Source organism: Haliotis rufescens, unplaced genomic scaffold (assembly GCF_023055435.1).
Source record: "Haliotis rufescens isolate VD_foot unplaced genomic scaffold, xgHalRufe1.0.p SCAF_13, whole genome shotgun sequence".
NCBI lineage: Eukaryota > Metazoa > Mollusca > Gastropoda > Lepetellida > Haliotidae > Haliotis > Haliotis rufescens.
In genome coordinates this window covers 32,916,173-32,943,319 of record NW_025963813.1, presented here as the reverse complement: position 1 = coordinate 32,943,319, position 27,147 = coordinate 32,916,173, and the positions used below count along the sequence as shown (strand labels likewise).

At 41.8% G+C, this 27,147-nt stretch overlaps 1 protein-coding gene across 6 annotated transcripts in view; it reads right to left on the bottom strand.

Annotated features, from left to right (window-relative positions):
* Positions 1-27,147, bottom strand: part of LOC124118155 (neurogenic locus notch homolog protein 1-like) — a 79,229-nt gene that overhangs the window by 29,132 nt on the left and 22,950 nt on the right. For all 6 annotated transcript variants that reach the window (XM_048394413.1, XM_048394414.1, XM_048394415.1 and 3 more), the window contains exons 6-16: positions 26,088-26,173; positions 20,877-20,977; positions 19,564-19,665; positions 17,483-17,596; positions 16,231-16,329; positions 15,820-15,918; positions 15,019-15,111; positions 14,136-14,231; positions 12,753-12,851; positions 12,231-12,323; positions 1,373-1,465 (exon numbers count right to left, since the gene is read on the bottom strand). In XM_048394413.1, the coding sequence (XP_048250370.1) occupies positions 1,373-1,465; positions 12,231-12,323; positions 12,753-12,851; positions 14,136-14,231; positions 15,019-15,111; positions 15,820-15,918; positions 16,231-16,329; positions 17,483-17,596; positions 19,564-19,665; positions 20,877-20,977; positions 26,088-26,173 (1,075 nt within the window). The remainder of the gene's footprint in view (positions 1-1,372; positions 1,466-12,230; positions 12,324-12,752; positions 12,852-14,135; positions 14,232-15,018; positions 15,112-15,819; positions 15,919-16,230; positions 16,330-17,482; positions 17,597-19,563; positions 19,666-20,876; positions 20,978-26,087; positions 26,174-27,147) is intronic.

Below are 27,147 nucleotides of genomic sequence, written 5' to 3'. Positions count from 1 at the left end.
ATGTACATACCACAGATGTCCCCGGACCATCCCCGTTATCAGTAATATGTCATCTAAATACAGCAAATGTCCCTGGACCATCCCCGTTATCAGTAATATGTCATCTACATACCACAAATGTCCCCAGACCATCCCCGTTATCAGTAATATGTCATCTAAATACAGCAAATGTCCCTGGACCATCCCCGTCATCAGTAATATGTCATCTACATACCACAAATGTCCCCGGACAATCCCCGTTATCAGTAATATGTCATCTACATACCACAAATGTCCCCAGACCATCCCCGTTATCAGTAATATGTCATCTACATACCACAAATGTCCCCAGACCATCCCCGTCATCAGTAATATGTCATCTACATACCGCAAATGTCCCTGGACCATCCCCGTCATCAGTAATATGTCATCTACATACCACAGATGTCCCCGGACCATCCCCGTCATCAGTAATATGTCATCTACATACCACAGATGTCCCTGGATCATCCCCGTCATCAGTAATATGTCATCTACATGTACATACCACAGATGTCCCCGGACCATCCCCGTCATCAGTAATATGTCATCTACATACCACAGATGTCCCTGGACCATCCCCGTCATCAGTAATATGTCATCTACATGTACATACCACAGATGTCCCCGGACCATCCCCGTCATCAGTAATATGTCATCTACATACCACAGATGTCCCTGGACCATCCCCGTCATCAGTAATATGTCATCTACATGTACATACCACAGATGTCCCTGGACCATCCCCGTCATCAGTAATATGTCATCTACATGTACATACCACAGATGTCCCCGGACCATCCCCGTTATCAGTAATATGTCATCTAAATACAGCAAATGTCCCTGGACCATCCCCGTTATCAGTAATATGTCATCTACATACCACAAATGTCCCCAGACCATCCCCGTTATCAGTAATATGTCATCTAAATACAGCAAATGTCCCTGGACCATCCCCGTCATCAGTAATATGTCATCTACATACCACAAATGTCCCCGGACAATCCCCGTTATCAGTAATATGTCATCTACATACCACAAATGTCCCCAGACCATCCCCGTTATCAGTAATATGTCATCTACATACCACAAATGTCCCCAGACCATCCCCGTTATCAGTAATATGTCATCTACATGTACATACCACAAATGTCCCCAGACCATCCCCGTTATCAGTAATATGTCATCTACATGTACATACCACAGATGTCCCCGGACCATCCCCGTTATCAGTAATATGTCATCTAAATACAGCAAATGTCCCTGGACCATCCCCGTTATCAGTAATATGTCATCTAAATACAGCAAATGTCCCTGGACCATCCCCGTTTTCAGTAATATGTCATCTACATACCACAAATGTCCCCGGACCATCCTCCTGGACAGGAACAGGAGCAGGTGCTCGTTGAGAGTATTCCGCCATTGATACAAGCCCAGGTGCACGTTTCTGGAACATGGAATAGTCATGTTGATACTTGCTTACTCGCGAAGGTGCGGTGAGGTGAGGTGAGGTGAGGTGACGTGAGGTGAGGTGAGGTGAAGCGATATCCCACTCAGACACAGTATACTGATGGAGTCCTCGTTTGATCCCCTTAACGCCGAGCGGCAGAAGGAGGAACAACAAGTACCAACTTTTAACAGTATTACATTTTGGTATGACGTGGCCAGAGGATCGAACCAGCGGCCTACGCTCTCCGGCCTGATGCTCTATCTTCTAAACCACTGAGGCGGTTGCTTCAGAAGAAATAGTTAATGGCAATTATCATCCCCAACTTCAGATGATACACAAGTGCCGCGTCGGTTAATATTTATGATAATATTATAATTACGTTATTTATCGCTCGATGAATATTGCCAAGGTAAGAAAAGAAAGTTCGCTGTTGCATTATAGCTTTAATTACCTAATGTCTAAAAGAAAGTATACCAACTAAATGTTTTTCTACTATTTGGTAACTTAAACATCAATGTAAATTAGGACTTAAATACGTCGCACAAATACAACCAAATGTATTCGGTGACAAAAAGCAGGAGAAATTGGCAATTGTGTGAAAATTGGGAATGTTACCAGAACTACTAATTAACGTAATCCGCTTTAAACGGCGATACTTGCTAAAAAACTTGTATGTTTCTGAACATGTGTAAATATACCCCCAATTCATGTTAATCATGTAACTTAATTATATCTGCATATTGTTATCTTCATTCAATTCGAGGCAATAAAGAATATCTATCTATCTATATATCTATGCAACGCTGACAGGCGTAGATGCGGGAAGACAACGGGTGACCACTCCCAATTATGACCGCTACATCCGCACCATTCACCTCCGAAGCATCTTCATTACAGCGACACAGGGCCAGTCGACAGTGTTTAGGAGATTAAGAGAACGTGGTATAAGACCACCTTGCCCCTACGTCAGATTGACGTTACACGTCAAAACCGACGTAACAGGTTGACATGAGCGAGGAAGGTTCGGCGTTGACAAGTGCGAGACTAGGGACGCGTCATGTTCTCCGATGAGAGTACATATTGCTTGTACAGAAATGATGGTTGGAAGCTAGTATACAGGTGAACGTTAGCGCCAAATTGTGTTCAACGAGTTCAACCATTTGGAGTCAGTGAGTGAGTGAGTGAGTTGGGTTTAACGCCGCTTTTAAACAGTATTCCTGTTATATCACGGCGTGTCAGCTTAATGTGGGAGGAAAGCCCGAAGTGATGCAGGTCTCAGACGTTTACCACTTTGGTGAAACCCACGAGCACGGGTATGGTGCTGACAAACCTAGAAACATAATCGTGGCGAACCGGGATTCGAACCCACAATCATAGGTTTCTGGCGTGCCGAGGGACGCAACTTTGCACAGCGAATCGTGGCGATTAGAATTAGACGATTGGGCCACCCGTACCCCCTTCAACCATGTGGAGGCGGTGGCGTCATGGTCTTGGGAGGTATATGCTATTATGTCAGAACGAGGCTGGTTATTATTCAGAGAAACCTGAATGCCAAGAGTTATCGGTATGAAGTTTTGAGACCCGTTGTGCAGCCATTCATTCAGCAACAGCAACGTGGCATTGTCTTCCAGCATTGGCATGCTGGCATTGTCTTTGACCCTGGCCGGCTAGTTCTCCTGAGATGAACCCCATCGAACATTTACGGGATCACCTTGACCGACAGATGAGAAGACGAAGAGTGGCACCAGTCAACGGTCAAGAACTGAAACAATGTCTCCTTGAGGAATGGCAGTGAGTCATCTGTGCGACGTCGTGTTCAGGCGAGCGTAATGCACAGTCATGATGGACGTGCTCGGTAGTAGGTTGGTTTCGAATGTGCTTCCAGAGATTTTAAAGTCATAATGAACAAGTATTGTGACAGTGAAATTGTGAAACTTGTCAGGTTTTACTCCCATGTGTCTTTACGCTTCCGTAAGTCATAAAGTTATTATTTGGATAACATAATAAGCAGTTTTACACATTATGTTAAAACACAACTCTAATGAAATATATACATATTGACTTTCAACATGATTTTGTTTTTATTTTATAGTCTTTCAAACTCTTGATATATATTTAAAGGGATTTTGTCTTTGGTGTGGTATTAAAGAATTATATAGCTCGAAAATGACACCGGATCCAAGAATGCTTGCACGCGCGAAACAAGTATAACGATTGGGTTATATTTTGTTGACAGGCAAAAGAAACTATTCATCTCAGTTTACGCTATCATGCTTGATTTCCAATTACAAATGTCAACGAAATTACATAAAACATTGAACTGTACTGGCGGTTAGTCAGAACTCAAAGATACTTCCACAGGGTTTTAGTTTTTAGAATATAACACGTCCCATTTTAATTCTGGAAACCCAAAAGTCCAGAAACTCTACGCTCTTTGCCCAGTCTCGGTTAAAGGTATTTTCAAAATTAAACATGCCGTTTTCATGGGAACATACCAAGGAAGAACAAATGAAAAAAAAATTGTTTAAAAACTCAATATTTAGACTATGTCGCCCATGGGCCTGCCCATGGGCGAAGTTTGGCCCATGGGCCTGCCCATGGGCGAAGTCTGGCCCATGGGTAGGCCCATGGGCAGGCCCATGGGCGAGAATATGTTCCTTTACTTAAAACTCATGTTTTTGTTTCGCAAATACATTTAATGTATTCATTGAAGTATCATGACACAAAATGTAATTCATTTTAACTTAATTCAACGATTTTATAACGATATTGAAATATGGGCGAGAAAAAGGTTTGGCCCATGGGCGAGAATATGTTCCTGTACTTAAAACTCATGATTTTGTTTCGCAAATACATTAAATGTATTTATTGAAGTATCATGACACAAAATTTACCTCATTTTAACTTATTTCAACTATTTTATAGCGATATTGAAATATTTCGCCCATGGGCGAGAAAAAGGTTTGGCCCATGGGTAGGCCCATGGGCAGGCCCATGGGCGAGAATATGTTCCTTTACTTAAAACTCATGTTTTTGTTTCGCAAATACATTTAATGTATTCATTCAAGTATCATGACACAAAATTTAACTCATTTTAACTTAATTCAACGATTTTATAGCGATATTGAAATATTTCGCCCATGGGCGAGAAAAAGGGTTTGGCCCATGGGCGAGTATATGTTCCTTTACTCAAAACTCATGTTTTTTTTCGCAAATACATTAAATGTATTTATTCAAGTATCATGACACAAAATTTAACTAATTTTTACTTAATTCAACTATTTTACGGCGTTATTAAAATATTTCGTCCATGTTTACGTCAGTCCCTTTCAAGCATCAACTAACTGTTTGCAAAGTATATTGTATCATGTGAAATATACTTTATATTATATCATTACATTACTATTTAAAAAGGGCATTTGGTTGGATGTTTCCTTTAGTTCTACAAATTTCACCTGTTTTACATATTGTAGCGATCTTTAATGAACCCGGCCTTACCTCTCAAAACGTTTTGACAGTTTATCATACGAATTCATGTGCGTGTACTCCAATTCATTGGAGTTATTTTCCACAACATTAAATTTTAGTTAGTTTCTATTTCATTTCCCATTTAATGTCCCGTTGATACATCACACTGGGCAATTACGTGACACCAGGTATGCAATATACAGGTACGCGTGCGCGTATTTTAATGAAAAAAACTATTCGTCTTTTATTGCATAACGTTTGGCTGAATATCTTACATTCTAACGAAATCTCGAAATAATTATTTAATTACATGCGGTTTCGAACTGACCAGTGGGAATTATGTTTCAATGCGATTGAGGAAAACGTGAGTGAATATTGTGACACTAAAGCAACTTTTAACTGCATTGTCACTTTTGGTATGAAAATGGTAACAGTTCAGAAAAAACAACAGCCTCCTTATGATAATTCTCATTAGTACGTTGTATCTAATTACAGTGTCGGCCATATTTACAGGTGATTCTACAATACCTGCTCTCGGTCAATTACGATCTACCACACCACGCGTGAATAAACAGTTATGCAGGTGTTGCTGTGGGCAAATACCTAGCCTGAAAATGTTTATTTTTTTTAGGATACATGTTTTACAAATGTTCGTTGATATGTGGATATATTAAGCACAAAGACAAAAAAATGTTTATGAAAGATGAATTAGTGCCTTGATATATTCATCGAGATGTGTATTATCGTTTAAGGGGGTCATTCAATAAACGTATGTTTGGAGGAGATATCAAAGGAGCCGCCCAATATACACAGTGTCGTCCGGTGAACTACCACCCCACCCTGTCCATTAGAGTTATGTAATCGGTACACAAATATATTTGATGCGGTGTCAGTGCGGAAGGAGTTTGAATTACGTCCGCCAGTTGTCACAGAAATCCTCAAAGTATAGAAACAATAAACAAGGTCAATCCGTACTAATTCCCTAGTGACGCACGTAACAACGACTGTCAATAGGGAAAATGGTGAAAACAAATTGAAATAGATTTTAATATAACATTACTGTACTACATAACTCGCAAAAGCGGTGCCTAAAATTTTTGACCGTGTTATGTGTGTTGTAAACTGACGAATAGCAAGTAATTGTCATGCTGTACGCATGGTTCCATATACAAATTCAGTTATACAACCGGTATGAAACTGAGAACTGAGATACCAAGTACAACCTGCATTCACACACGGAAGCAATATACTTGTGTGTATGCCCTCTCCTCTAAAAAATGTATCACTAAAGTATTTGCATTGTAATAAATATAGTAATGATAAAACTTGGTAATTTGGTAGGTCTCCGACAGATATGATTTTCAGTTTTTTTACACCTTTGATTGATACGGATTACGTACCTGTAGTCTAGTCACTGTCTCTAATGTATCTGCTTGTTAGAAATTTCAAATGTCTTGTTATAGAACTGTTCCTAAAATACGGCAGTTTCTTTTATCGGGTATAAATAGTTGATTCGTCTTGTCACGCAGTCATTTTTTACTTGATCGAATGATTTCCACAAAAAATTACGGCAGAGAGTTTTGTATTTTATTATATTTTTAGAAGATTTTAGAAGATGCATACATCACTGTATCTCAGAACGTAAAACTGATAACATTCAAACATGTAATTAGTACACAGTTAATTGTTACATATAATTTCTTGCATATTCCTTTTTGAACAAAAAGCCTACATGTATACTGATATCGGTGTCCACTGTTAAAAGGGTATTAGTGCAGTCAGCCATGGTAAATGGAGAGACAATAATAAGGTGATTAATTATAGTCTGTTGCAGGTTATGCGGTATAAGTGTAGTCATTGATACATATACACATTACACATATACAGATGAAATACACGATATGATACAGTGCAAGAACAAATTAAGATACGGTTTCTATTAAAAATAATTATACGATTTTGGATTTAATTAGCATGTTTAAATTTTCAGGCCAACACGGCTGAGATACAGCATCGGCATACTCAACTGGAGTTGTTTTCTGCCGGTCGTAAGTTCATTGTTTGACTTAGCACACTCGTGTCGGGGTTGCGATATTTTCTTCTCTTTGTTGGCAACCTGCCACCGGTCTGAATTTTGAGAAAGGTCTCAGCATGGGACTGTTAATTACTTGTAGATGTTGGGTGCGGTTAGGACCAAACTTTTTCAGCTCAGAGTGTTAGTGGTCCTGGAACACATAGTGTCAAACAGGTTCTGCACAAAACGTCCATCAGATTCTATTGTTCAGCAACATTGTCACTGAATTTCAGAACTCTGGCATGATATAATAATCAAGGATTTCGAAGGTGAACGAGGGGAAAGGCAGACGCACGTGGATTTACCCTCAGGTTATTATTGTCTGGAGTTCACATTTTGGGGCATTTCATATACTAATTGAACAGAGTTCACCTGCACATGTCCACTTTAGTGATACAGACTGTAACCAAAAATGCAATTAGCTCTTAATCCCTTATAACAACGGTAACAACAACCAGGGTGAGGACACAGTAAGGTTAAACCGTGTCCAACAGACAATCTGAGGTGGCTATCTCCCATCAAGTCAGCTCTGTTTTTAAGCGCATAGTTATGTTTTTACATATTGAAATAAAAGGAATGAAAAAAATTATATTTAACAAACCTACACATTACCAAATACAAAACTGTATAACCCTCTCTAGACTTCGTTCCAATTAACCTGGATCATTCAACTCGCTCGCGAAGGTCGTATGCGACTTTAAAGTGAATACGTCTACAGTGTACAAGTAACTTTTAACTGTATCATATGTACTCATGATAAGCAATTATTTTCGTTCCTAATTCGAATGAGCATATTCTGAGGCTAAATCTGCAAAAGGACAGATAAAATATTTCTTTGTACAATGCAAACGATACAAACGTAGCGGCTGATAATAGAGACAATGATTTAATAATCTGCAATATATCAAGTGTTCTCGTTCAATCTATTGTACATATTGAAGTGATTGTAAAGTTTCAAGGAGTACTAAAATGTTGTGGTATTATGAATGTATTTAGAATATGAATAGCGAAAAACAGTCACCATATCGGATGTACATGTATAACTTGTCTTCCAACACCACGCTTGTGCCGAGGCCCATGGTCATAAAACTAATCGGTCCCATAAAAGGAGCAAATAGTTTCGCAGATACTTCTTGCTATGGTTCACTCACAATTGTCAGACGACCTAATCATCAGTCAGACCAGTCAAGTGTGACCAGCGTACCTGCCTGGTTTTGGCTCCTAATTACTGAACTGCCCAATACTTTCATACTGTGGGCAAAGTAAGCGGCCTCGTTGAGTGATACAGACTAACCAGATTATGATTGTGTTTGTAAGTGCGTTTAATCTGTGTCGGGTTGCAGTTGTTTTATTAGTCAAGACTACGGGTAGTTTTTTCAATGAAACCTTTTAGCCGTTGAGTTTGTTTTGCATTCATTTCATTAAATACATTGTTAGGTAGAATAATAACACGTTATATGGATAAAACATCTCCCTAATCTGAGTATAATCTCACATGTACTCTAAGTACCGTACTATATTACTTTGCGGAGACACTGAGTATAATTTTTTAGTTGGCATTGTATGCTGTCTGAATGACTTTACACAAATCCCTGCATTCAATAGACCCGTGAAGATCTTCAACAAACCATTCTTGGCGTAAAAGGGCGACAGCGCTTGTCGTAAGAAGCGACTACCGGGATCGGGTGGTCAGGCTCGCTGACTTGGTTGATGCATGTCATCGTATCCCTATTGCGTGGATCGATGCACATGATGTCAATCACTGGATTGTCTGGTCCAGACTCGATTATTTACAGACCGCCGTCATACAGCTGAAATATTGCTAAGTGTGGCGTTATACAACTAACAAACAAACAAAACACAAAAAGAGAAAGTGTATGAGTACTAAAACTTGCAATAGATATGCCTACCCTACGTACACACATGTGTCCCATTCGACAGTCTACAACACACGAATAACTGTCAAACAAGTTTGGGTACCCATTCTGTTCAGGCAAGTTATTTAGTTCGATAATTTTATATTAAAATCCTTTTCAATTTGTTTTCATCCTTTTCCCCTATTCCATGCATGTTTATGTTGCTACATCTTATTGCTCATGTTTCCAAGTATTGTAAAACACTTTAATGTTTCTCCTTCTTAATCTAACGTTATAACATTTCCGGTCATTGCCATCATCTAATACACAAGAGATGATACCAAGACATATTTTATTCGGTTTTATGGTCTATGCGGTCTTACAATTGATTTTATTAGTCTTTAAATCTTATGTCTAGTAAATATTTTCACAAACAGGGCTGTTAACTGATATAAGGAATGTAACATCCAGTTGAGGACTGAATACGACGTACGTTAGTCTGGTAACGACATTTCTACAATTAATATTTTGAATAAGCCGTTAATACGCCAGTTGTGACAGGGATGATGGTATGGTAGATGTAGCAGACATATTGACAGCCGTTGTTACGCGAGTCACTAGGTTATTAGTACGGCATTGGCCTTGTTGATTGGTACTATACTTTCTGTGGCCACTGGCGGACGTAATTCAAACTCCTTCCACACTGACATCGCACCAAATATATTTGTGTACCGATTACATAACTCTTACTGACAGGGTAGGGTGGTAGTTCACGCGAAACGGACGACACTGCGTATATTGAGCGGCTCCTTTGATATCGCCTCACAACATACTTTTAATGAATGACAAATTAAACGATGATACACATCAGGATCGCGGAGAAAATACAAGCTTAGTTCGCGTTGAATATATATATCAAGGCACAAATTCATCTTTCATAAACTTTTTGTGTCTTGGTGTTTAATATATCCACATATCAACGAAAATATGTAATACATGTATCCACAAAAATATACATGTACAGGCTAGGTATTTGCCCACAGCAACACCTGCATAACTGTTTATTCACGCGTGGTGTGGCAGATTGTAATTGACCGACAACAAGTATTGTAGAATCACCTGTAAATAAGGCCGACACTGTAATTAGACACAACGTACTAATGAGAATATGAGAATTATCATAAGAAGGCTGTTACGTTTTTCTTAACTATTACCATTTTCATACCAAAAGTGACAATGCAGTTAAAAGTTGCTTTAGTGTCACAATATTCACTCACGTTTTCCTCAATCGCATTGAAACATAATTCCTACTGGTCAGTTCGACACTGCTTGTAATTAAATAATTATTTCGAGATTTCGTTAGAATGTAAGATATTCAGCCAAACGTTATGCAATAAAAGACGAATAGTTTCTTTCATTAAAATACGCGCACGCGTACCTGTCACGTAATTGCCCAGTGTGATGTATCAACGGGTCATAAAATAAGAAATGAAATAGAAACTAACTAAAATTTAATGTTGTACACGCACATGAATTCGTATGATAAACTGCCAAAACGTTTTGAGAGATAAGGCCGGGTTCATTAAAGATGCTGGGTGCGGTTAGGACCAAACTTTTTCAGCTCAGAGTGTTAGTGGTCCTGGAACCCATAGTGTCAAACAGGTTCTGCAAAATACGTCAATCAGATTCTACTGTTCAACAGCATTGTCACTGAATTTCAGAACTCTGGCATGATATAATAATCAAGGATTTCGAAGGCAAAACCTTTTCTCGCCCATGGGCGAAATATTTCAATAAATCTGTAAAATAGCTGAAGTGAGTAAAATTGTGTTACATTATGTGCCATGAAAATAGTTAGAACTCCTGCATGTATTTACGAAACAAAAACATAAGTTTTAAGTAAAGGAAAATATTCTCGCCCATGGGCCAAACCCTTTTCTCGCCCATGGGCGAAATATTTCAATATCGTTATAAAATCGTTGAATTAAGTTAAAATGAGTTAAATTTTGTGTCATGATACTTCAATAAATACATTTAATGTATTCGCGAAACAAAAACATGAGTTTTAAGTAAAGGAACATATTCTCGCCCATGGGCCTGCCCATGGGCCAAACCTTTTTTTTTCGCCCATGGGCGAAATATTTCAATATCGCTATAAATCGTTGAATTAAGTTAAAATGAGTTAAATTTTGCGTCATGATACTTCAATAAATACATTTAATGTATTTGCGAAACAAAATCATGAGTTTTAAGTACAGGAACATATACTCGCCCATGGGCCAAACCTTTTTCTCGCCCATGGGCGAAATATTTCAATATCGCTATAAAATCGTTGAATTAAGTTAAAAAGAGTTAAATTTTGTGTCATGATACTTAAATGAATACATTAAATGTATTTGCGAAACAAAAACATGAGTTTTAAGTAAAGGAACATATTCTCGCCCATGGGCCTGCCCATGGGCCTACCCATGGGCCAAACCTTTTTCTCGCCCATGGGCGAAATATTTCAATATCGCTATAAAATCGTTGAATTAAGTTAAAATGAGTTAAATTTTGTGTCATGATACTTCAATAAATACATTTAATGTATTTGCGAAACAAAATCATGAGTTTTAAGTACAGGAACATATTCTCGCCCATTGGCCAAACCTTTTTCTCGCCCATGGGCGAAATATTTCAATATCGCTATAAAATCGTTGAATTAAGTTAAAATGAGTTAAATATTGTGTCATGATACTTGAATGAATACATTAAATGTATTTGCGAATCAAAAACATGAGTTTTAAGTAAAGGAACATATTCTCGCCCATGGGCCTGCCCATGGGCCTACCCATGGGCCAGACTTCGCCCATGGGCAGGCCCATGGGCCAAACTTCGCCCATGGGCAGGCCCATGGGCGACATAGTCTAAATATTGAGTTTTTAAACAATTTTTTTTTCATTTTTTCTTCCTTGGTATGTTCCCATGAAAACGGCATGTTTAATTTTGAAAATACCTTTAACCGAGACTGGGCAAAGAGCGTAGAGTTTCTGGACTTTTGGGTTTCCAGAATTAAAATGGGACGTGTTAATTATAATTTCATTAAAAATTTGGGGCGTGGGCTGGGATTTTCTTCAAAATGTACGTGAAAGAAATATGCTTCGGACTGTTGAAAGAAACAAAAATTGCCTGCCAATGTGTTTTTTCTTGAACAAAAATTCAGGCTCATAGTTTAACAAAAATAACTTTGTTTTTGCAGCTGTAAAGTATCAATTCTCGATATCTAACATGGAGTTGGCAACCTCATTTATTTGTATCCTGTCCGGTCGGGCAATATGTATTTTACTTTTAACATCAACTTGGGCTAACAATGATCGTGACTTACGGCAGGTGTCTCCTGTCCACTGGGAGGGGCACTGGCAAGTGCAGGTTGCAGAATCAAGCACACCACCATTGGAGCAGGATCGATCACAAGTCTCTGGAGGTAATGAATACAAACGTGTGTTAAAAGTGAATGAAAAGACTGCCAGCACATAATGTCCGATGCAGCAAATATATAAGACTCATTGATAGGACTTAAAAAATAACGGGGGGCGCGGGTGGCCCAGTCGTCTAAGGCGCCGCGATTCGCTGTGCAGAGTTGCGTCCCTTGGGCACGCCAGAAACCTATGTTTGTGGGTTCGAATCCCGGTTCGCCCTGATTATGTTTCTAGGTTTGTCAGCACCATGCTCGTGGGTTTCACCGAAATGGTAAACGTCTGAGACCTGCATCACTTCGGGCTTTCCTCCCACATTAAGCTGACACGCCGCGATATAACTGGAATACTGTTAAAAGCGGCGTTTAACTCAACTCACTCACTCACTCACTAAAAAGAAAAGTATAAGAGATAGTCGGGCAATAACGTACGACAAGATGTTCCCGACCACGGCGCAGTGCAGGAGCAGGAACAGGCTGTGGAGTCGAGGACGCCAGAGTTGGAACACGTCAGGGAGCAGGTGGACGTAGCTGTGGGAGGAACATGTGTGGTTCAGTTTCACACAAACAGGACAACTATCAGACATGGAATCAACCAAGTAGCCACCAACACGTCAAAGAGAAATCGTTGGGATTCACAACTTGCAAACCATAGGTACGGAGTTAAGGTCCCTTTGTTAGAAACATTCCCAAAAGTAGTTGCCCGAAAGGAGTGGTTCCACTGTAAATTTGAATTATCGGAGGGAAGATTCGAGATGAATAAACATTTAACAAAGCCACTATTAATTAAGTAACAGGTTAATCAATTCTTCATGAACACAGTGTGTGACCTACACACAAAAACAAGATCACAGGTTCCACTGAGGGGAATCCCGAGCGCAGTTTTGTCAGATAAACAGGTGTTTGGATGAGGGTATAGTGTGGATGCTTCACGTTCATGTATGGAAAATGCTTCGAACATTTGTAATTCACAGGATTTGTGTGCTATTGTTCTGCATACACGTATGTATGTATATGCGGCATACGGTTGGAACAAGTTTCATAATTGTTGTATGGCAGTGTATTTTATTGTTATTGTTTAAGAGTGATTGTAGCTGTTTGGCATTGTTTTTGTTGGGAATCGGTAGACGCCCATTGCATTGTGTCTGGAGATTGATCAGTCGTCAGGAGGTTACTATAATTAGATGCTAGCGCCGTGTGTAAACTTCCGGTCCGGTATACCGCGGAGGTGATAGTATGTTATGGAAACTTCTTTAATGTTCCAGTGCCGATGAACTGGGGAGAACACTTTGTGGAACGTCCCAGTTGCTGGGTAGGTTGTATATAAGGGAAAATAGCGTGTTTATGTATCTCTCACGCATTTCATCGCTTCGGAACCATCTTTCATGTGCGGATCGCTCATCAACACTGATTCCCTGGCTAACCTATCACGGAAACTTGACCACTGTCGCCGCTGGGTGAATATATATATTATCATCACTGACGTTTGCTATCACCACTGTACTTGTGTATCTGATACTGCCCACTGCTATCATGTATATATACTATCATTGAATGTTGTACTTCCACGCTTTTGTTAACTGCCATTGTAATTGTTTAGCGGTGATTTGTATCGATTTGTAAACTTAGTTAAATTTTGTAATACTTTTGTTGATTGTTTATCGCTTGTTGGTTGTTTGTTGGTTTCACATTAAGTTCATTTACTTCCAGATTTCTAGGTCAACATATTGTTTGAAATTGGGAATCGACAGGTAACAAATGCGAAAGTAAATAGTATGTAAGATGTTTAGACATAGTATTGATTAATGAACTCACGTGTTTGGCATTCGTCGCCGCTGTATCCAGCTGGGCAGCTGCACGTACACTGTGAGGTCACAACTCCACCGTTCTGGCATGTCTGACTGCAGGTGTCTTGAAGAGAAGTGAATATACATTTACGCCGCAATCTTCTATACTCGAACTTTATCCCGATGGCTTCAAAACAATCGACTCTGCGCTACGCAAACCAGGGATTGATAGCGTAAACAACGATCCACCCACTCACCCCCGTCAAACATTGCGACCTTCACACCACGTCAAACATTGTGACCTACTCACCAAGTCAAAAATATGACCTACTCACCACGTCAAACAATTTGACTTCCCGATCAGTTAGCCTTACGACATGCATAGGGTGAGTGAGTGAGTGAGTATGGTTTTTGGACACCGGAAAATGAGCTTCACACATTGAACCTATTTGGGGAATAGAACCTGGGTCTTCGTCGTAACGAGCCAACGCTTTAACCACTAGGCTATCTACATCCCAACGGGGAGAAACAGGTATCTAACTACATAATGTTGTTAATACAGATAAAATGTGCTTAAGGATCAAGCTATAACTTTTACACTTTAGGACCCGTGAAGATCTTGGGTAGAATACTTCATATTTAACACATGCTTGCCGTAAAAGGCGACTAACGGGATCGGGTGGTCAGGCTCGCTGACTTGGTTGATGCATGTCATCGATCCCAATTGCGTCAATCGATGCTCATGATGTCAATCACTGGATTGCCTGGTCCAGTCTCGATTATTTACAGACCGCCGTCATATAGCTGGAATATTGCTGAGTTCTGCGTTCAACAACAAACAAAGAAACGAATTCTACTCTTTCGTGTGCAATGTTTCTACAAACATCACGGCAACAGAGGACTTGACATACCACAGGAGTCCCCGGTCCACTTGGTAGGGCAACTGCACGTGCATGACGCCTGCGACAGAACGCCACCGTTGTTGCAAGTTCTTACACAATCACCTGTAACAGATGAAACAATACAAACATATGTCTGTGACCAGACGAATAAGTCAACTTGCATAGTGAGTCTTTCCGATGACCACTATTGCAGGTACAGCTAGATCAGGTCCTTAAAGGGGACACCGGGTGTCAGTGTAGATGCTAAATCATGACAACAATACGAAATCAGGGGCCTATAATCAGCCAATCAGTGGACAGCTTGTGGGCGTGGCCTAATTGTTTTTCGGTCGATGTTTAACCAAACAAATGCAATGGGGCCACTTGCAATTTATCTATGTATATAGTACCCTCTCCTTTTGAGGGGGCACGGGTGGCCCAGTCGTCTAAGGCGACGCGATTCGCTGTGCAGAGTTGCGTCCCTTGGGAGACCTATGAATGTGGGTTCGAATACCGGTTCCACCCCATTATGGTGTTAGGTTCTACCCGTGCTCGTGGGTTTTACTGAAGTGGTGAACGTCTGAGACCTGCATCACATCAGACTTTCCTCCCACATTAAGCTGACACGCCGCGATATAACGGCGTTAAACCCGACTCACCAACACTCTCCTTTTAAAAACCAAATGTAGTATGTTGTGGGCAGTAATACTGACCACTCCCTTTTAAAAATGCTGAATCTGCCCTTTATTTACATTATTTGGTGTTGGAATACAGAATTGTTACTGCACCAGGGCCATACGTACCCGGATGGGCGGAGACTACTGTACTTACTGCAGGTGGCGCCACTGTATCCGGTAGGACATGCGCATGTGCAGGCCGTGGAATCAAGTACTCCGCCATTGACACAAGCGAGAGTGCACGACGTCGACACTGAAGACATACAACCCGAATGTTTAGTGCCTGTTATGGAGATTAGTATTCAAACGTATTATATACACATCGTTACCACATGGTCGTTAACACTGTATAGCTGTGTCAGGTCATTTCGAATTGTTTTCCTATTAAGTTTTCGTAGAGAGGCAATCGAAAAAGCACTTTCGTTTGAAATAGTGCATTTCGGGAATCAGCTTGACACGAAACTTGGTGCAACTAAAAGTGAGCAATACATGAAAATAAAACAAATAAAACAAATTTAGGACATCGTATAACAGCGGAGCTCGGTTGGGTGCTGTCACTGATTACCTGGAGTCTCGCACTGTGATCCGGTGAATTCAGGGGGACAATTACACAGGCACGGGATGGTGTTCTGGGTGCCCCCGTTCTGGCAGGTTAGACCACAAGCTGTAACAGAAAACCAAGACCAAGCACCTGCAGGTGTATGTACAGCTTTACGACGAACTGGGTTACATTAACCAGATCAAATCATTGAGTTAGTGAGTGAGTTGTGTTTAACGCCGATTTTAACATTATTCCAGTTATATCGCGGCGTGTCAGCTTAATGTGAAAGGAAAGCCCGGAGTGATGCAGGTCTCAGAAGCTTACGACTTCGGTGAAACCCACGAGCACGGGTATGGTGCTGACAAACCTAGAAACATAATCAGGGCGAACCGGGATTCCTAAGGGACACATCTCTGAAGCTAAACACTTCTGGAACCTTCTGTCGAACATCCTCATTACAAGCCACCTACTTGTGGAACATCCCCGTTATAAGCCACCTACTTGTGGAACATCCCCGTTATGAGCCACCTACTTGTAGAACATCCCCGTTTTAAGCCACCTACTTGTGGAACATCCCCATTAAAAGCCACTAACTTGAGGAACATCCCTGTTATCAGCCACGTACTTGTGGCACATCCCCGTTATAAGCCACCTACTTATGGAACATCCGCGTTATAAGCCACCTACTTGTGGAACATACCTGTTATAAGCCACCTACTTATGGAACATCCGCGTTATAAGCCACCTACTTGTGGAACATACCTGTTATAAGCCATCTGCTTCTGGAACATCTTCGTTTTAAGCCACCTACTTGTGGAACATCCCCGTTATAAGCCACCTACTTGTGGGACATCCCCGTTATAAGCCACCTACTTGTGGGACATCCCCGTTATAAGCCACCTACTTGTGGGACATCCTTGTTATAAGCCACCTACTTGTGGAATATCCCTGTTAAATGCCAACCACTTGTGAAACACATCTTTTAAAAGCCAACCACTTGTGGGACATCCTCGTTATAAGCCACCTACATGTGGAACATCCTCGTTATAAGCCACCTACCTGAGGAACATCCAAATCACAAGCCACGTACTTGTGGAACATCCCCATTACAATCCACCTATTTGTGGAACATCCCTGTTATAAGCCACCCACTTGTGGAACATCCCTGTTATAAGCCACCTACTTGTGGATCATCTCTGTTATAAGCCACCTATTTGTGGAACATCCCTGTTATAAGCCACCCACTTGTGGAACATCCCTGTTATAAGCCACCTACTTGTGGGGCACACTCCACACACCACCGGACACAGGTACGGCCAGTTGGAGAACTGTGTGCAGTAGTCGGCCGGGCTGGTGTTGCAGAAGCTCTGGTCAGCTGCAGGACATGTCACTGAAACATGCACAGGTGTGGTATATAACACAGGGCTAATAACTATAACTACAGGTGTGTGACGTCACTGCAAGATACACAGGTGTGGTATATAACAAATGTGTAATAACTATAACTACAGGTGTGTGACGTCACAGAAACATGCACAGGTGTGGTATAAAACACAGGGCTAATAACTATAACTACAGGTGTGTGACGTCACAGAAACATGCACAGGTGTGGTATAAAACACAGGGCTAATAACTATAACTACAGGTGTGTGACGTCACTGCATTATACACGTATGTGGTATATAACAAATGTGTAATAACTATCACTACAGGTGTGTGACGTCGCTGCAAGATACACAGGTGTGGTATATAACACATGTGTAATAACTATAACTACAGGTGTGTGACGTCACTGCATTATACACGTGTGTGGTATATAACAAATGTGTAATAACTATAACTACAGGTGTGTGACGTCACTGCATTATACACGTGTGTGGTATATAACAAATGTGTAATAACTATCACTACAGGTGTGTGACGTCACTGCATTATACACGTGTGTGGTATATAACAACTGTGTAATAACTATCACTACAGGTGTGTGACGTCACTGCATTATACACGTGTGTGGTATATAACAAATGTGTAATAACTATCACTACAGGTGTGTGACGTCACTGCATTATACACGTGTGTGGTATATAACAAATGTGTAATAACTATCACTACAGGTGTGTGACGTCACTGAAACATGCACAGGTGTGGTATATAACAAATGTGTAATAACTATCACTACAGTTGGTACCGTCACTGCAAGATACACAGGTGTGGTATATAACAAATGTGTAATAACTATCACTACAGGTGTGTGAAGTCACTGCAAGATACACAGGTGTGGTATATAACAAATGTGTAATAACTATCACTACAGGTGTGTGAAGTCACTGCAAGATACACAGGTGTGGTATATAACAAATGTGTAATAACTATCACTACAGGTGTGTGACGTCACTGAAACATGCACAGGTGTGGTATATAACAAATGTGTAATAACTATCACTACAGGTGTGTGACGTCACTGAAACATGCACAGGTGTGGTATATAACAAATGTGTAATAACTTTCACTACAGGTGTGTACCGTCACTGCAAGATACACAGGTGTGGTATATAACAAATGTGTAATAACTATCACTACAGGTGTGTGACGTCACTGCAAGATACACAGGTGTGGTATATAACAAATGTGTAATAACTATCACTACAGGTGTGTGACGTCACTGCAAGATACACAGGTATGGTATATAACAAATGTGTAATAACTATCACTACAGGTGCGTGACGTCACTCCAAGATACACAGGTATGGTATATAACACATGTGTAATAACTATAACTACAGGTGTGTGACGCCACTGCAAGATACACAGGTGTGGTATATAACAAATGTGTAATAACTATCACTACAGGTGTGTGACGTCACTGCAAGATACACAGGTGTGGTATATAACAAATGTGTAATAACTATCACTACAGGTGTGTGAAGTCACTGCAAGATACACAGGTGTGGTATATAACAAATGTGTAATAACTATAACTACAGGTGTGTGACGTCACTGCCAGATACACAGGTGTGGTATATAACAAATGTGTAATAACTATAACTACAGGTGTGTGACGTCACTGCCAGATACACAGGTGTTGTATATAACAAATGTGTAATAACTATAACTACAGGTGTGTGACGTCACTGCAAGATACACAGGTGTGGTATATAACAAATGTGTAATAACTATAACTTCAGATGCGTGACGTCATTTATCGCATAACTAGAGATACAATGCAGTGACAAGAGTCTAGGTGTAATATAAAGAGATATAGCTTACAGTTCCTGGTTTAAAATCTTGTTTAAGATGTTTATCAGTTTTTTGTTTACAACACAAATCATGGCATCAGCTTGTGTGCATTACACTTACATGTCTCACATGATCCCCCTGTGAAGTAGCCGCCATCAGGGCAGGTGCACGTACAAGTCGCTATATCAAGCTGTGCGGAATTCAAACAAACTCTGTCGCAGGCTACAAAGAAAGCAAAACCCAAGATTTTGAATTTATAAACATTGAAATAAAAAACAATATTCACGTTCAAATTAAGTATGAAATCCTAGATGTTATTGTGCTTTGGTCATGCTGTGACTGTCTGCTTGATATTGCAAGGCCGTCATCTCGACAATGCGACAGCGTTACGATGTCCCTAGGATTCCATGTTAAGTACTTTCAACAACCTCCTCATACGTATCACGTGCCAAATGAATCGGACAACGAACACTGGTGAGCTGAGAACTCCTGCTTTTGGTTTAACGCCGATTTGAACAGTATTCCAGTTATTTCAGGACGCGTCAGCTTCATGCGGGACGAAAGAATGAAGGGATTAATTCTTTTACGTTTACCCACGAGCACGGATATGGTGCTGACAAAACTAGAAACAAAATCAGGTCGAAACGTGATTTGAACCCACAATCATGGTTTTCAAGGTACGCAGCTCCGAAGGGCGATTCGGGGCGACTGATGAACACCCGCAGCCCTTCTACTCTTAACAAACGCCCAACCTAGTAGAAGTAGTAGAAGGCATGAAACCCGTTTAAAAATATGTTCAGTGAGTGAGTGAGTGAGTCGGGTTTAATGCCGCTTTGAAAGGTATTCGAGTTACATCACGGCGTGTCAGCTTAGTGTGGAAGGAAAGCCCGAAGTAATACAGGTCTCAGAAGCTAGCCCCGTTGGTGAAACCCACGAGCACGGGAATGGTGCTGACATAACAGGAAGGAATTACTTTCAGATGACGAGGTCACCGTTGCACATTGATGTACACATAATTTAGTTACACAATGACCGCAGCACTGGTTAGTGAATTTGAATCATGGCCTACAAATGGTTAAGTGGTATTAGCAGACTGGACAGGCTATGTCACAGCACGTAACACCATGGCATTTATATAGATGAGATGTATAATAATTAATTAGCTCTCAACGTCGTTGTCAGCAACATTACAACTACATCAACGAGTCCTGTACGTACTATAATTTGAACCATACAGACTAGTGGTCAATATTGTGAGCACAGAACAGTCATAATTATCAAATATTGCGATTGTGATTGTAAAACGACATAAACATATTTTCGTTTATGATATGTTTATAGCCTAATTCACTCACTCACTCACTGATGTGTTTATATCTACAGATCACTGCTAGCATAATGACGTGAGATCCAGCGAATGGATTCCAGCTTACTGCAGAGTCCGGTGTTGGGGTCTCTCTCCGAACACGTGGCGCAGGTTGTAGTCGCGTCGGTGGTGGAACAGTATGGCTTATTAATCTCATCGGAGAATTGTCTGGGGATAGAATTTAAGAAACAGTTTAATACTCGAGCTGATTCACTGACAGTACATCACAAGGAGCCTATGCTTGTCGTAAGAGGCAATTTACCGAATCGGGTGGTCAGATTCGCTGACTTGGTTGATGCATGTCATCGTATTCCAATTGCGTAGACCCGTGAAGATTCCGGGGTAGAATAGGTCTTCAGCAACCCATGCTTGCCGTAAAAGGTGACTATGCTTGTCGTAAAAGGCGACTAACGGGATCGGGTGGTCAGGCTCGCTGACTTGGTTGATGCATGTCATCGATCCCAATTGCGTGGATGGATGCTCATGATATCAATCACTGGATTGTCTGGTCCAGACTCGATTATTTACAGACCGCCGTCATATGGCTGGAATATTGCTGAGTGCGGCGTTAAACAACCAACCAACCAACCACAACCAACCATTTGCGTAAATCGATGCTCATGATGTCAATCACTGGATTGTCTGGTTCAGACTCGATTATTTACAGACCGCCGTCATATAGCTGGAATATTGCTGTGTGCGGAGTTAAACAACAAACAAACAAACCAGCATCACGAAAATATGAGCATTGTGACAATGGTATGTTTACTGTGCTGGATGTCGGTATACGCTCCAGTCAGCGACTTGCGGTCTTCGCCTTAGTGGCCGCCGCTTTACAGACATAATATAATTCCTGTCTCTACTCCACATGATGACTGAATTCTTGTCTCTGACAGGAGATAATTTGGAACCGCAAGACATTTCCTGGAATACCGTAACCTAGGGCGGAATGTCCCAGAATAATGTAACCTCGGAGTGCCCTAGAGTATTGTAGCCGAGGATAAATCGTCCTAGAGTATTGTAACCAAGGATAGTTCGTCCTAGAGTATTGTAACCAAGGATAGTTCGTCCTAGAGTATTGTTAACGAGGGTAGTTCGTCCTAGAGTATTGTAGTCGAGGGTAGTTCGTCTTAGAGTATTGTAGCCAAGGATAGTTCGTCCTAGAGTATTGTAGCCGAGGGTTGAGTGTACTTGAGTATTGCAGCCGAGGGTAGTTCGACCTAGAGTATTGTAGCCGAGGATAGTTCGTCCTAGAGTATTGTAACCGAGGGTAGTTCGTCCTAGAGTATTGTAGCCGAGGGTTGTTCGTCCTAGAGTATTGTAGCCGAGGGTAGTTCGTCCTAGAGTATTGTAGCCGAGGGTAGAGTGCCCTAGAGTATTGTAACCGAGGATAGTTCGTCCTAGAGTATTGTAGCCGAGGGTAGAGTGTCCTAGAGTATTGTAGCCGAGGATAGTTCGTCCTAGAGTATTGTAGCCGAGGGTTGAGTGTACTTGAGTATTGCAGCCGAGGGTATTTCGACCTAGAGTATTGTAGCCGAGGATAGTTCGTCCTAGAGTATTGTAACCGAGGGTAGTTCGTTCTAGAGTATTGTAGCCGAGGGTAAAGTGTCCTGGAGTATTGTAGCCGAGGAAAGTTCGTCCTAGAGTATTGTAGCCGAGGGTAGTTCGTCCTAGAGTATTGTAGCCGAGGGCTGAGTGTACTTGAGTATTGCAGCCGAGGGTAGTTCGACCTAGAGTATTGTAGCCGAGGATAGTTCGTCCTAGAGTATTGTAGCCGAGGGTAAAGTGTCCTGGAGTATTGTAGCCGAGGGTTGTTCGTCCTAGAGTATTGTAGCCGAGGGTAGTTCGTCCTAGAGTATTGTAGCCGAGGGTAGAGTGCCCTAGAGTATTGTAACCGAGGATAGTTCGTCCTAGAGTATTGTAGCCGAGGGTAGAGTGTCCTAGAGTATTGTAGCCGAGGATAGTTCGTCCTAGAGTATTGTAGCCGAGGGTTGAGTGTACTTGAGTATTGCAGCCGAGGGTATTTCGACCTAGAGTATTGTAGCCGAGGATAGTTCGTCCTAGAGTATTGTAACCGAGGGTAGTTCGTTCTAGAGTATTGTAGCCGAGGGTAAAGTGTCCTGGAGTATTGTAGCCGAGGAAAGTTCGTCCTAGAGTATTGTAGCCGAGGGTAGTTCGTCCTAGAGTATTGTAGCCGAGGGTTGAGTGTACTTGAGTATTGCAGCCGAGGGTAGTTCGACCTAGAGTATTGTAGCCGAGGATAGTTCGTCCTAAAGTATTGTAGCCGAGGGTAAAGTGTCCTGGAGTATTGTAGCCGAGGAAAGTTCGTCCTAGAGTATTGTAGCCGAGGGTAGTTTGTCCTAGAGTATTGTAGCCGAGGGTAGAGTGCCCTAGAGTATTGTAACCGAGGATAATTCGTCCTAGAGTATTGTAGCCGAGGGTAGAGTGTCCTAGAGTATTGTAACCGAGGGTAGTTCGTCCAAGAGTATTGTAGCCGAGGGTAGAGTGTCCTAGAGTAGTGTAGCCTAGGATAGTTCGTTCTAGAGTATTGTAGCCTAGGATAGTTCGTCCTAGAGTAATGTAGCCGAGGGTAGAGTGTCCTAGAGTATTGTAACCAAGGATAGAATGTCATTGACTATTGTAACCTCGGGTAGAGCGTCGTTGAGTATAACCGAGGGTAGAATATTCAGGAATAGTGTAACACAGGGTCGCATTTTCCGGAATATTATAACCTAAGGGAGGATGTCCTAGAGTACTGAGCACTAGATGATGGATAGGACTTGTTGTACCTCATGAGCAAAAGAGGACTATGAGTTCACTTAACACCCAATGATTCACGTATAATCAAATGTTGAACATCAAGAATAAACGAAATTCCTGAAGTCACAGAGCCGTCTAGGTCGAAAGGAGGCACTCTTATTTGTTACATGAAGGGCGAGGTCGTATGTATTACCGTTGTGTAATATATTACACAGTTATAAGAAAGGCCTGTTTCCTAACCCTCACAATGGATAATCAGTGTTAAACCCTTTTCTTGTGTCTCATGTAGTAGTACTAAAAGCTGCGATAAAACATATTTAGAAATTACTCACTCACTCAAGCGGGCAATGAGGTCGCGGGACTATGGCTGCATGATGAGGAAAGTGAATGTGTGTTTAGTCACTGGTGTTAGTCACTGGTGCTAGTCACTGGCGTTAGTCACAGGTGTTAGTCACTGGTGTTAGTCACTGGTGCTAGTCACTGGTGTTAGTCACTGGTGCTAGTCACTGGTGCTAGTCACTGGTGTTAGTCACTGGTGCTAGTCACTGGTGCTAGTCACTGGTGTTAGTCACTGGTGCTAGTCACTGGTGTTAGTCACTGGTGCTAGTCACTGGTGTAAATCACTGGTGCTAGTCACTGGTGCTAGTCACTGGTGTAAATCACTGGTGTTAGTCACTGGTGTTAGTCACTGGTGCTAGTGACTGGTGTTAGTCACTGGTGTTAGTCACTGGTGTTAGTCACTGTTGCTAGTCACTGGTGCAGATGAATCACTGACGTGAATTACGTAGATGTGTAAATGTAACTGGTATCATCATACATTTTTTGTTTGTTTGTTGTTTAACGCCGCACTCAGCAATATTCCAGCTATATGACAGCGGTCTGTAAGTTATCGAGCCTGAACCAGACAATCAAGTGATTGACATCATGAGCATTGATCCACCAGTTGGGATACGATGACATGCATCAACCAAATCAGCAAGCCTGTCCACCCGACCCCGTTAGTAACCTCTTACGAAAAGCATATTCGTCTTTTACGGCAAGAATGGGTTCCTGAAGACCTATTCTATCCCGGATCTTCACGGGCCTATCATCATACAACTTGATTATGTTTTTGTGTCTGTTGTCTATCGCCGAACTGAGGAAGATTACAACTATATGATGGCTGTCCCAAAAATCGAGTCTGGACCAGACAATCCAGTGATTGACATAATCGATCATTACGACAAGCATAGTCACCACTTACGACAAGCATGGTTAGCTGAATATCAATCCTAACCCGGATCTTCGCGGGTCACATGAATATGGAGTGTTAATGGAAACTTTTCATTGTGAGAGGAAAGTTTATGTATTAATGTTATACAAGAAAAAGCGTTGCCGGCGTAAATTAATGGAGAAGACGGGGAGACAAATTATCGTACCGTTTTTTTAAAATCACGACATGAAAGAACAGTGAAAACTCGTTAGTCCAGACCCCGTCAATCCAGACCCGTAAATCCTGACCCCGTCAATCCAGATCCTGTTTTTCCACACCACGGTAACCCACACGCTGTCAGTCTAGACACCGTTAGTCCACACCACGTTAACCCACACACTGTCAGTCTAGACACCAAAGAGACAACACCACGGTAACCCACACACTGTCAGTCTAGACACCGTTAGTCCACACCACGTTAACCCACACACTGTCAGACTAGACACCGTTAGTCCACACCACGTTAACCCACATACTGTCAGTCTAGACACCGTTAGTCCACACCACGTTAACCCACATACTGTCAGTCTAGACATCGTTAGTCCACACCACGTTAACCCACACACTGTCAGTCTAGACACCGTTAGTCCACACCACGTTAACCCACATACTGTCAGTCTAGACACCGTTAGTCCACACCACGTTAACCCACATACTGTCAGTCTAGACATCGTTAGTCCACACCACGTTAACCCACACACTGTCAGTCTAGACACCGTTAGTCCACACCACGTTAACCCACATACTGTCAGTCTAGACACCGTTAGTCCACACCACGTTAACCCACACACTATCAGTCTAGACACCGTTAGTCCACACCACGTTAACCCACATACTGTCAGTCTAGACACCGTTAGTCCACACCACGTTAACCCACATACTGTCAGTCTAGACATCGTTAGTCCACACCACGTTAACCCACACACTGTCAGTCTAGACACCGTTAGTCCACACCACGTTAACCCACATACTGTCAGTCTAGACACCGTTAGTCCACACCACGTTAACCCACACACTATCAGTCTAGACACGGCTAGTCCACACCACGTTAACCCACACACTGCCAGTCTAGACACGGCTAGTCCACACCACGTTAACCCACACACTGTCAGTCTAGACACGGCTAGTCCACACCACGTTAACCCACACACTGCCAGTCTAGACACGGCTAGTCCACACCAATCATGCATCAAGATATGTAATAAATCTAAAATCTTCTGTCCGGATTAACAGATTTTCTGTATTGTAAAGGGTGAACTGTCTTACCCTCTGGCGTAGTTACACACGTAGTAGTTGCCGTTACTGCACGTGGCCTGCCCGCACCCGATGCGAATCACATCGTCGTTTATGATCTAAATACAATAAACATCTCTGTACTGATGGAACAGTTTATACAACAGCAATGACGTGAAAGATACAGCATAGCAAATAACATTATACATTTCAAAAACAACGTCCGTAAATGACTTCGTTTCTTCAATAATTACAGCGACGCTATTGAACTTCACTCTCTGCAGGTCGTGCAGTGATGTTGGTGGTGTAGTGATGAAGTTGGTGGTGTAGTGATGTTGGTGGTGTAGTGGTGATGTTGGCGCTGTAGTGATGTTGGTGGTGTAGTGATGAAGTTGGTGGTGTAGTGATGTTGGTGGTGTAGTGATGTTGGTGGTGTAGTGATGTTGGTAGTGTAGTGATGACGTTGGTGGTGTAGTGATGTTGGTGGTGTAGTGGTGATGTTGGCGCTGTAGTGATGTTGGTGGTGTAGTGATGAAGTTGGTGGTGTAGTGATGTTGGTGGTGTAGTGATGTTGGTGGTGTAGTGATGTTGGTGGTGTAGTGATGACGTTGGTGGTGTAGTGATGTTGGTGGTGTAGTGATGAAGTTGGTGGTGTAGTGATGTTGGTGGTGTAGTGGTGATGTTGGCGCTGTAGTGATGTTGGTGGTGTAGTGATGATGTTGGTGGTGTAGTGATGACGTTGGTGGTGTAGTGATGTTGGTGGTGTAGTGGTGATGTTGGCGCTGTAGTGATGTTGGTGGTGTAGTGATGAAGTTGGTGGTGTAGTGATGTTGGTGGTGTAGTGATGTTGGTGGTGTAGTGATGTTGGTAGTGTAGTGATGACGTTGGTGGTGTAGTGATGTTGGTGGTGTAGTGGTGATGTTGGCGCTGTAGTGATGTTGGTGGTGTAGTGATGAAGTTGGTGGTGTAGTGATGTTGGTGGTGTAGTGATGTTGGTGGTGTAGTGATGTTGGTAGTGTAGTGATGACGTTGGTGGTGTAGTGATGTTGGTGGTGTAGTGATGAAGTTGGTGGTGTAGTGATGTTGGTGGTGT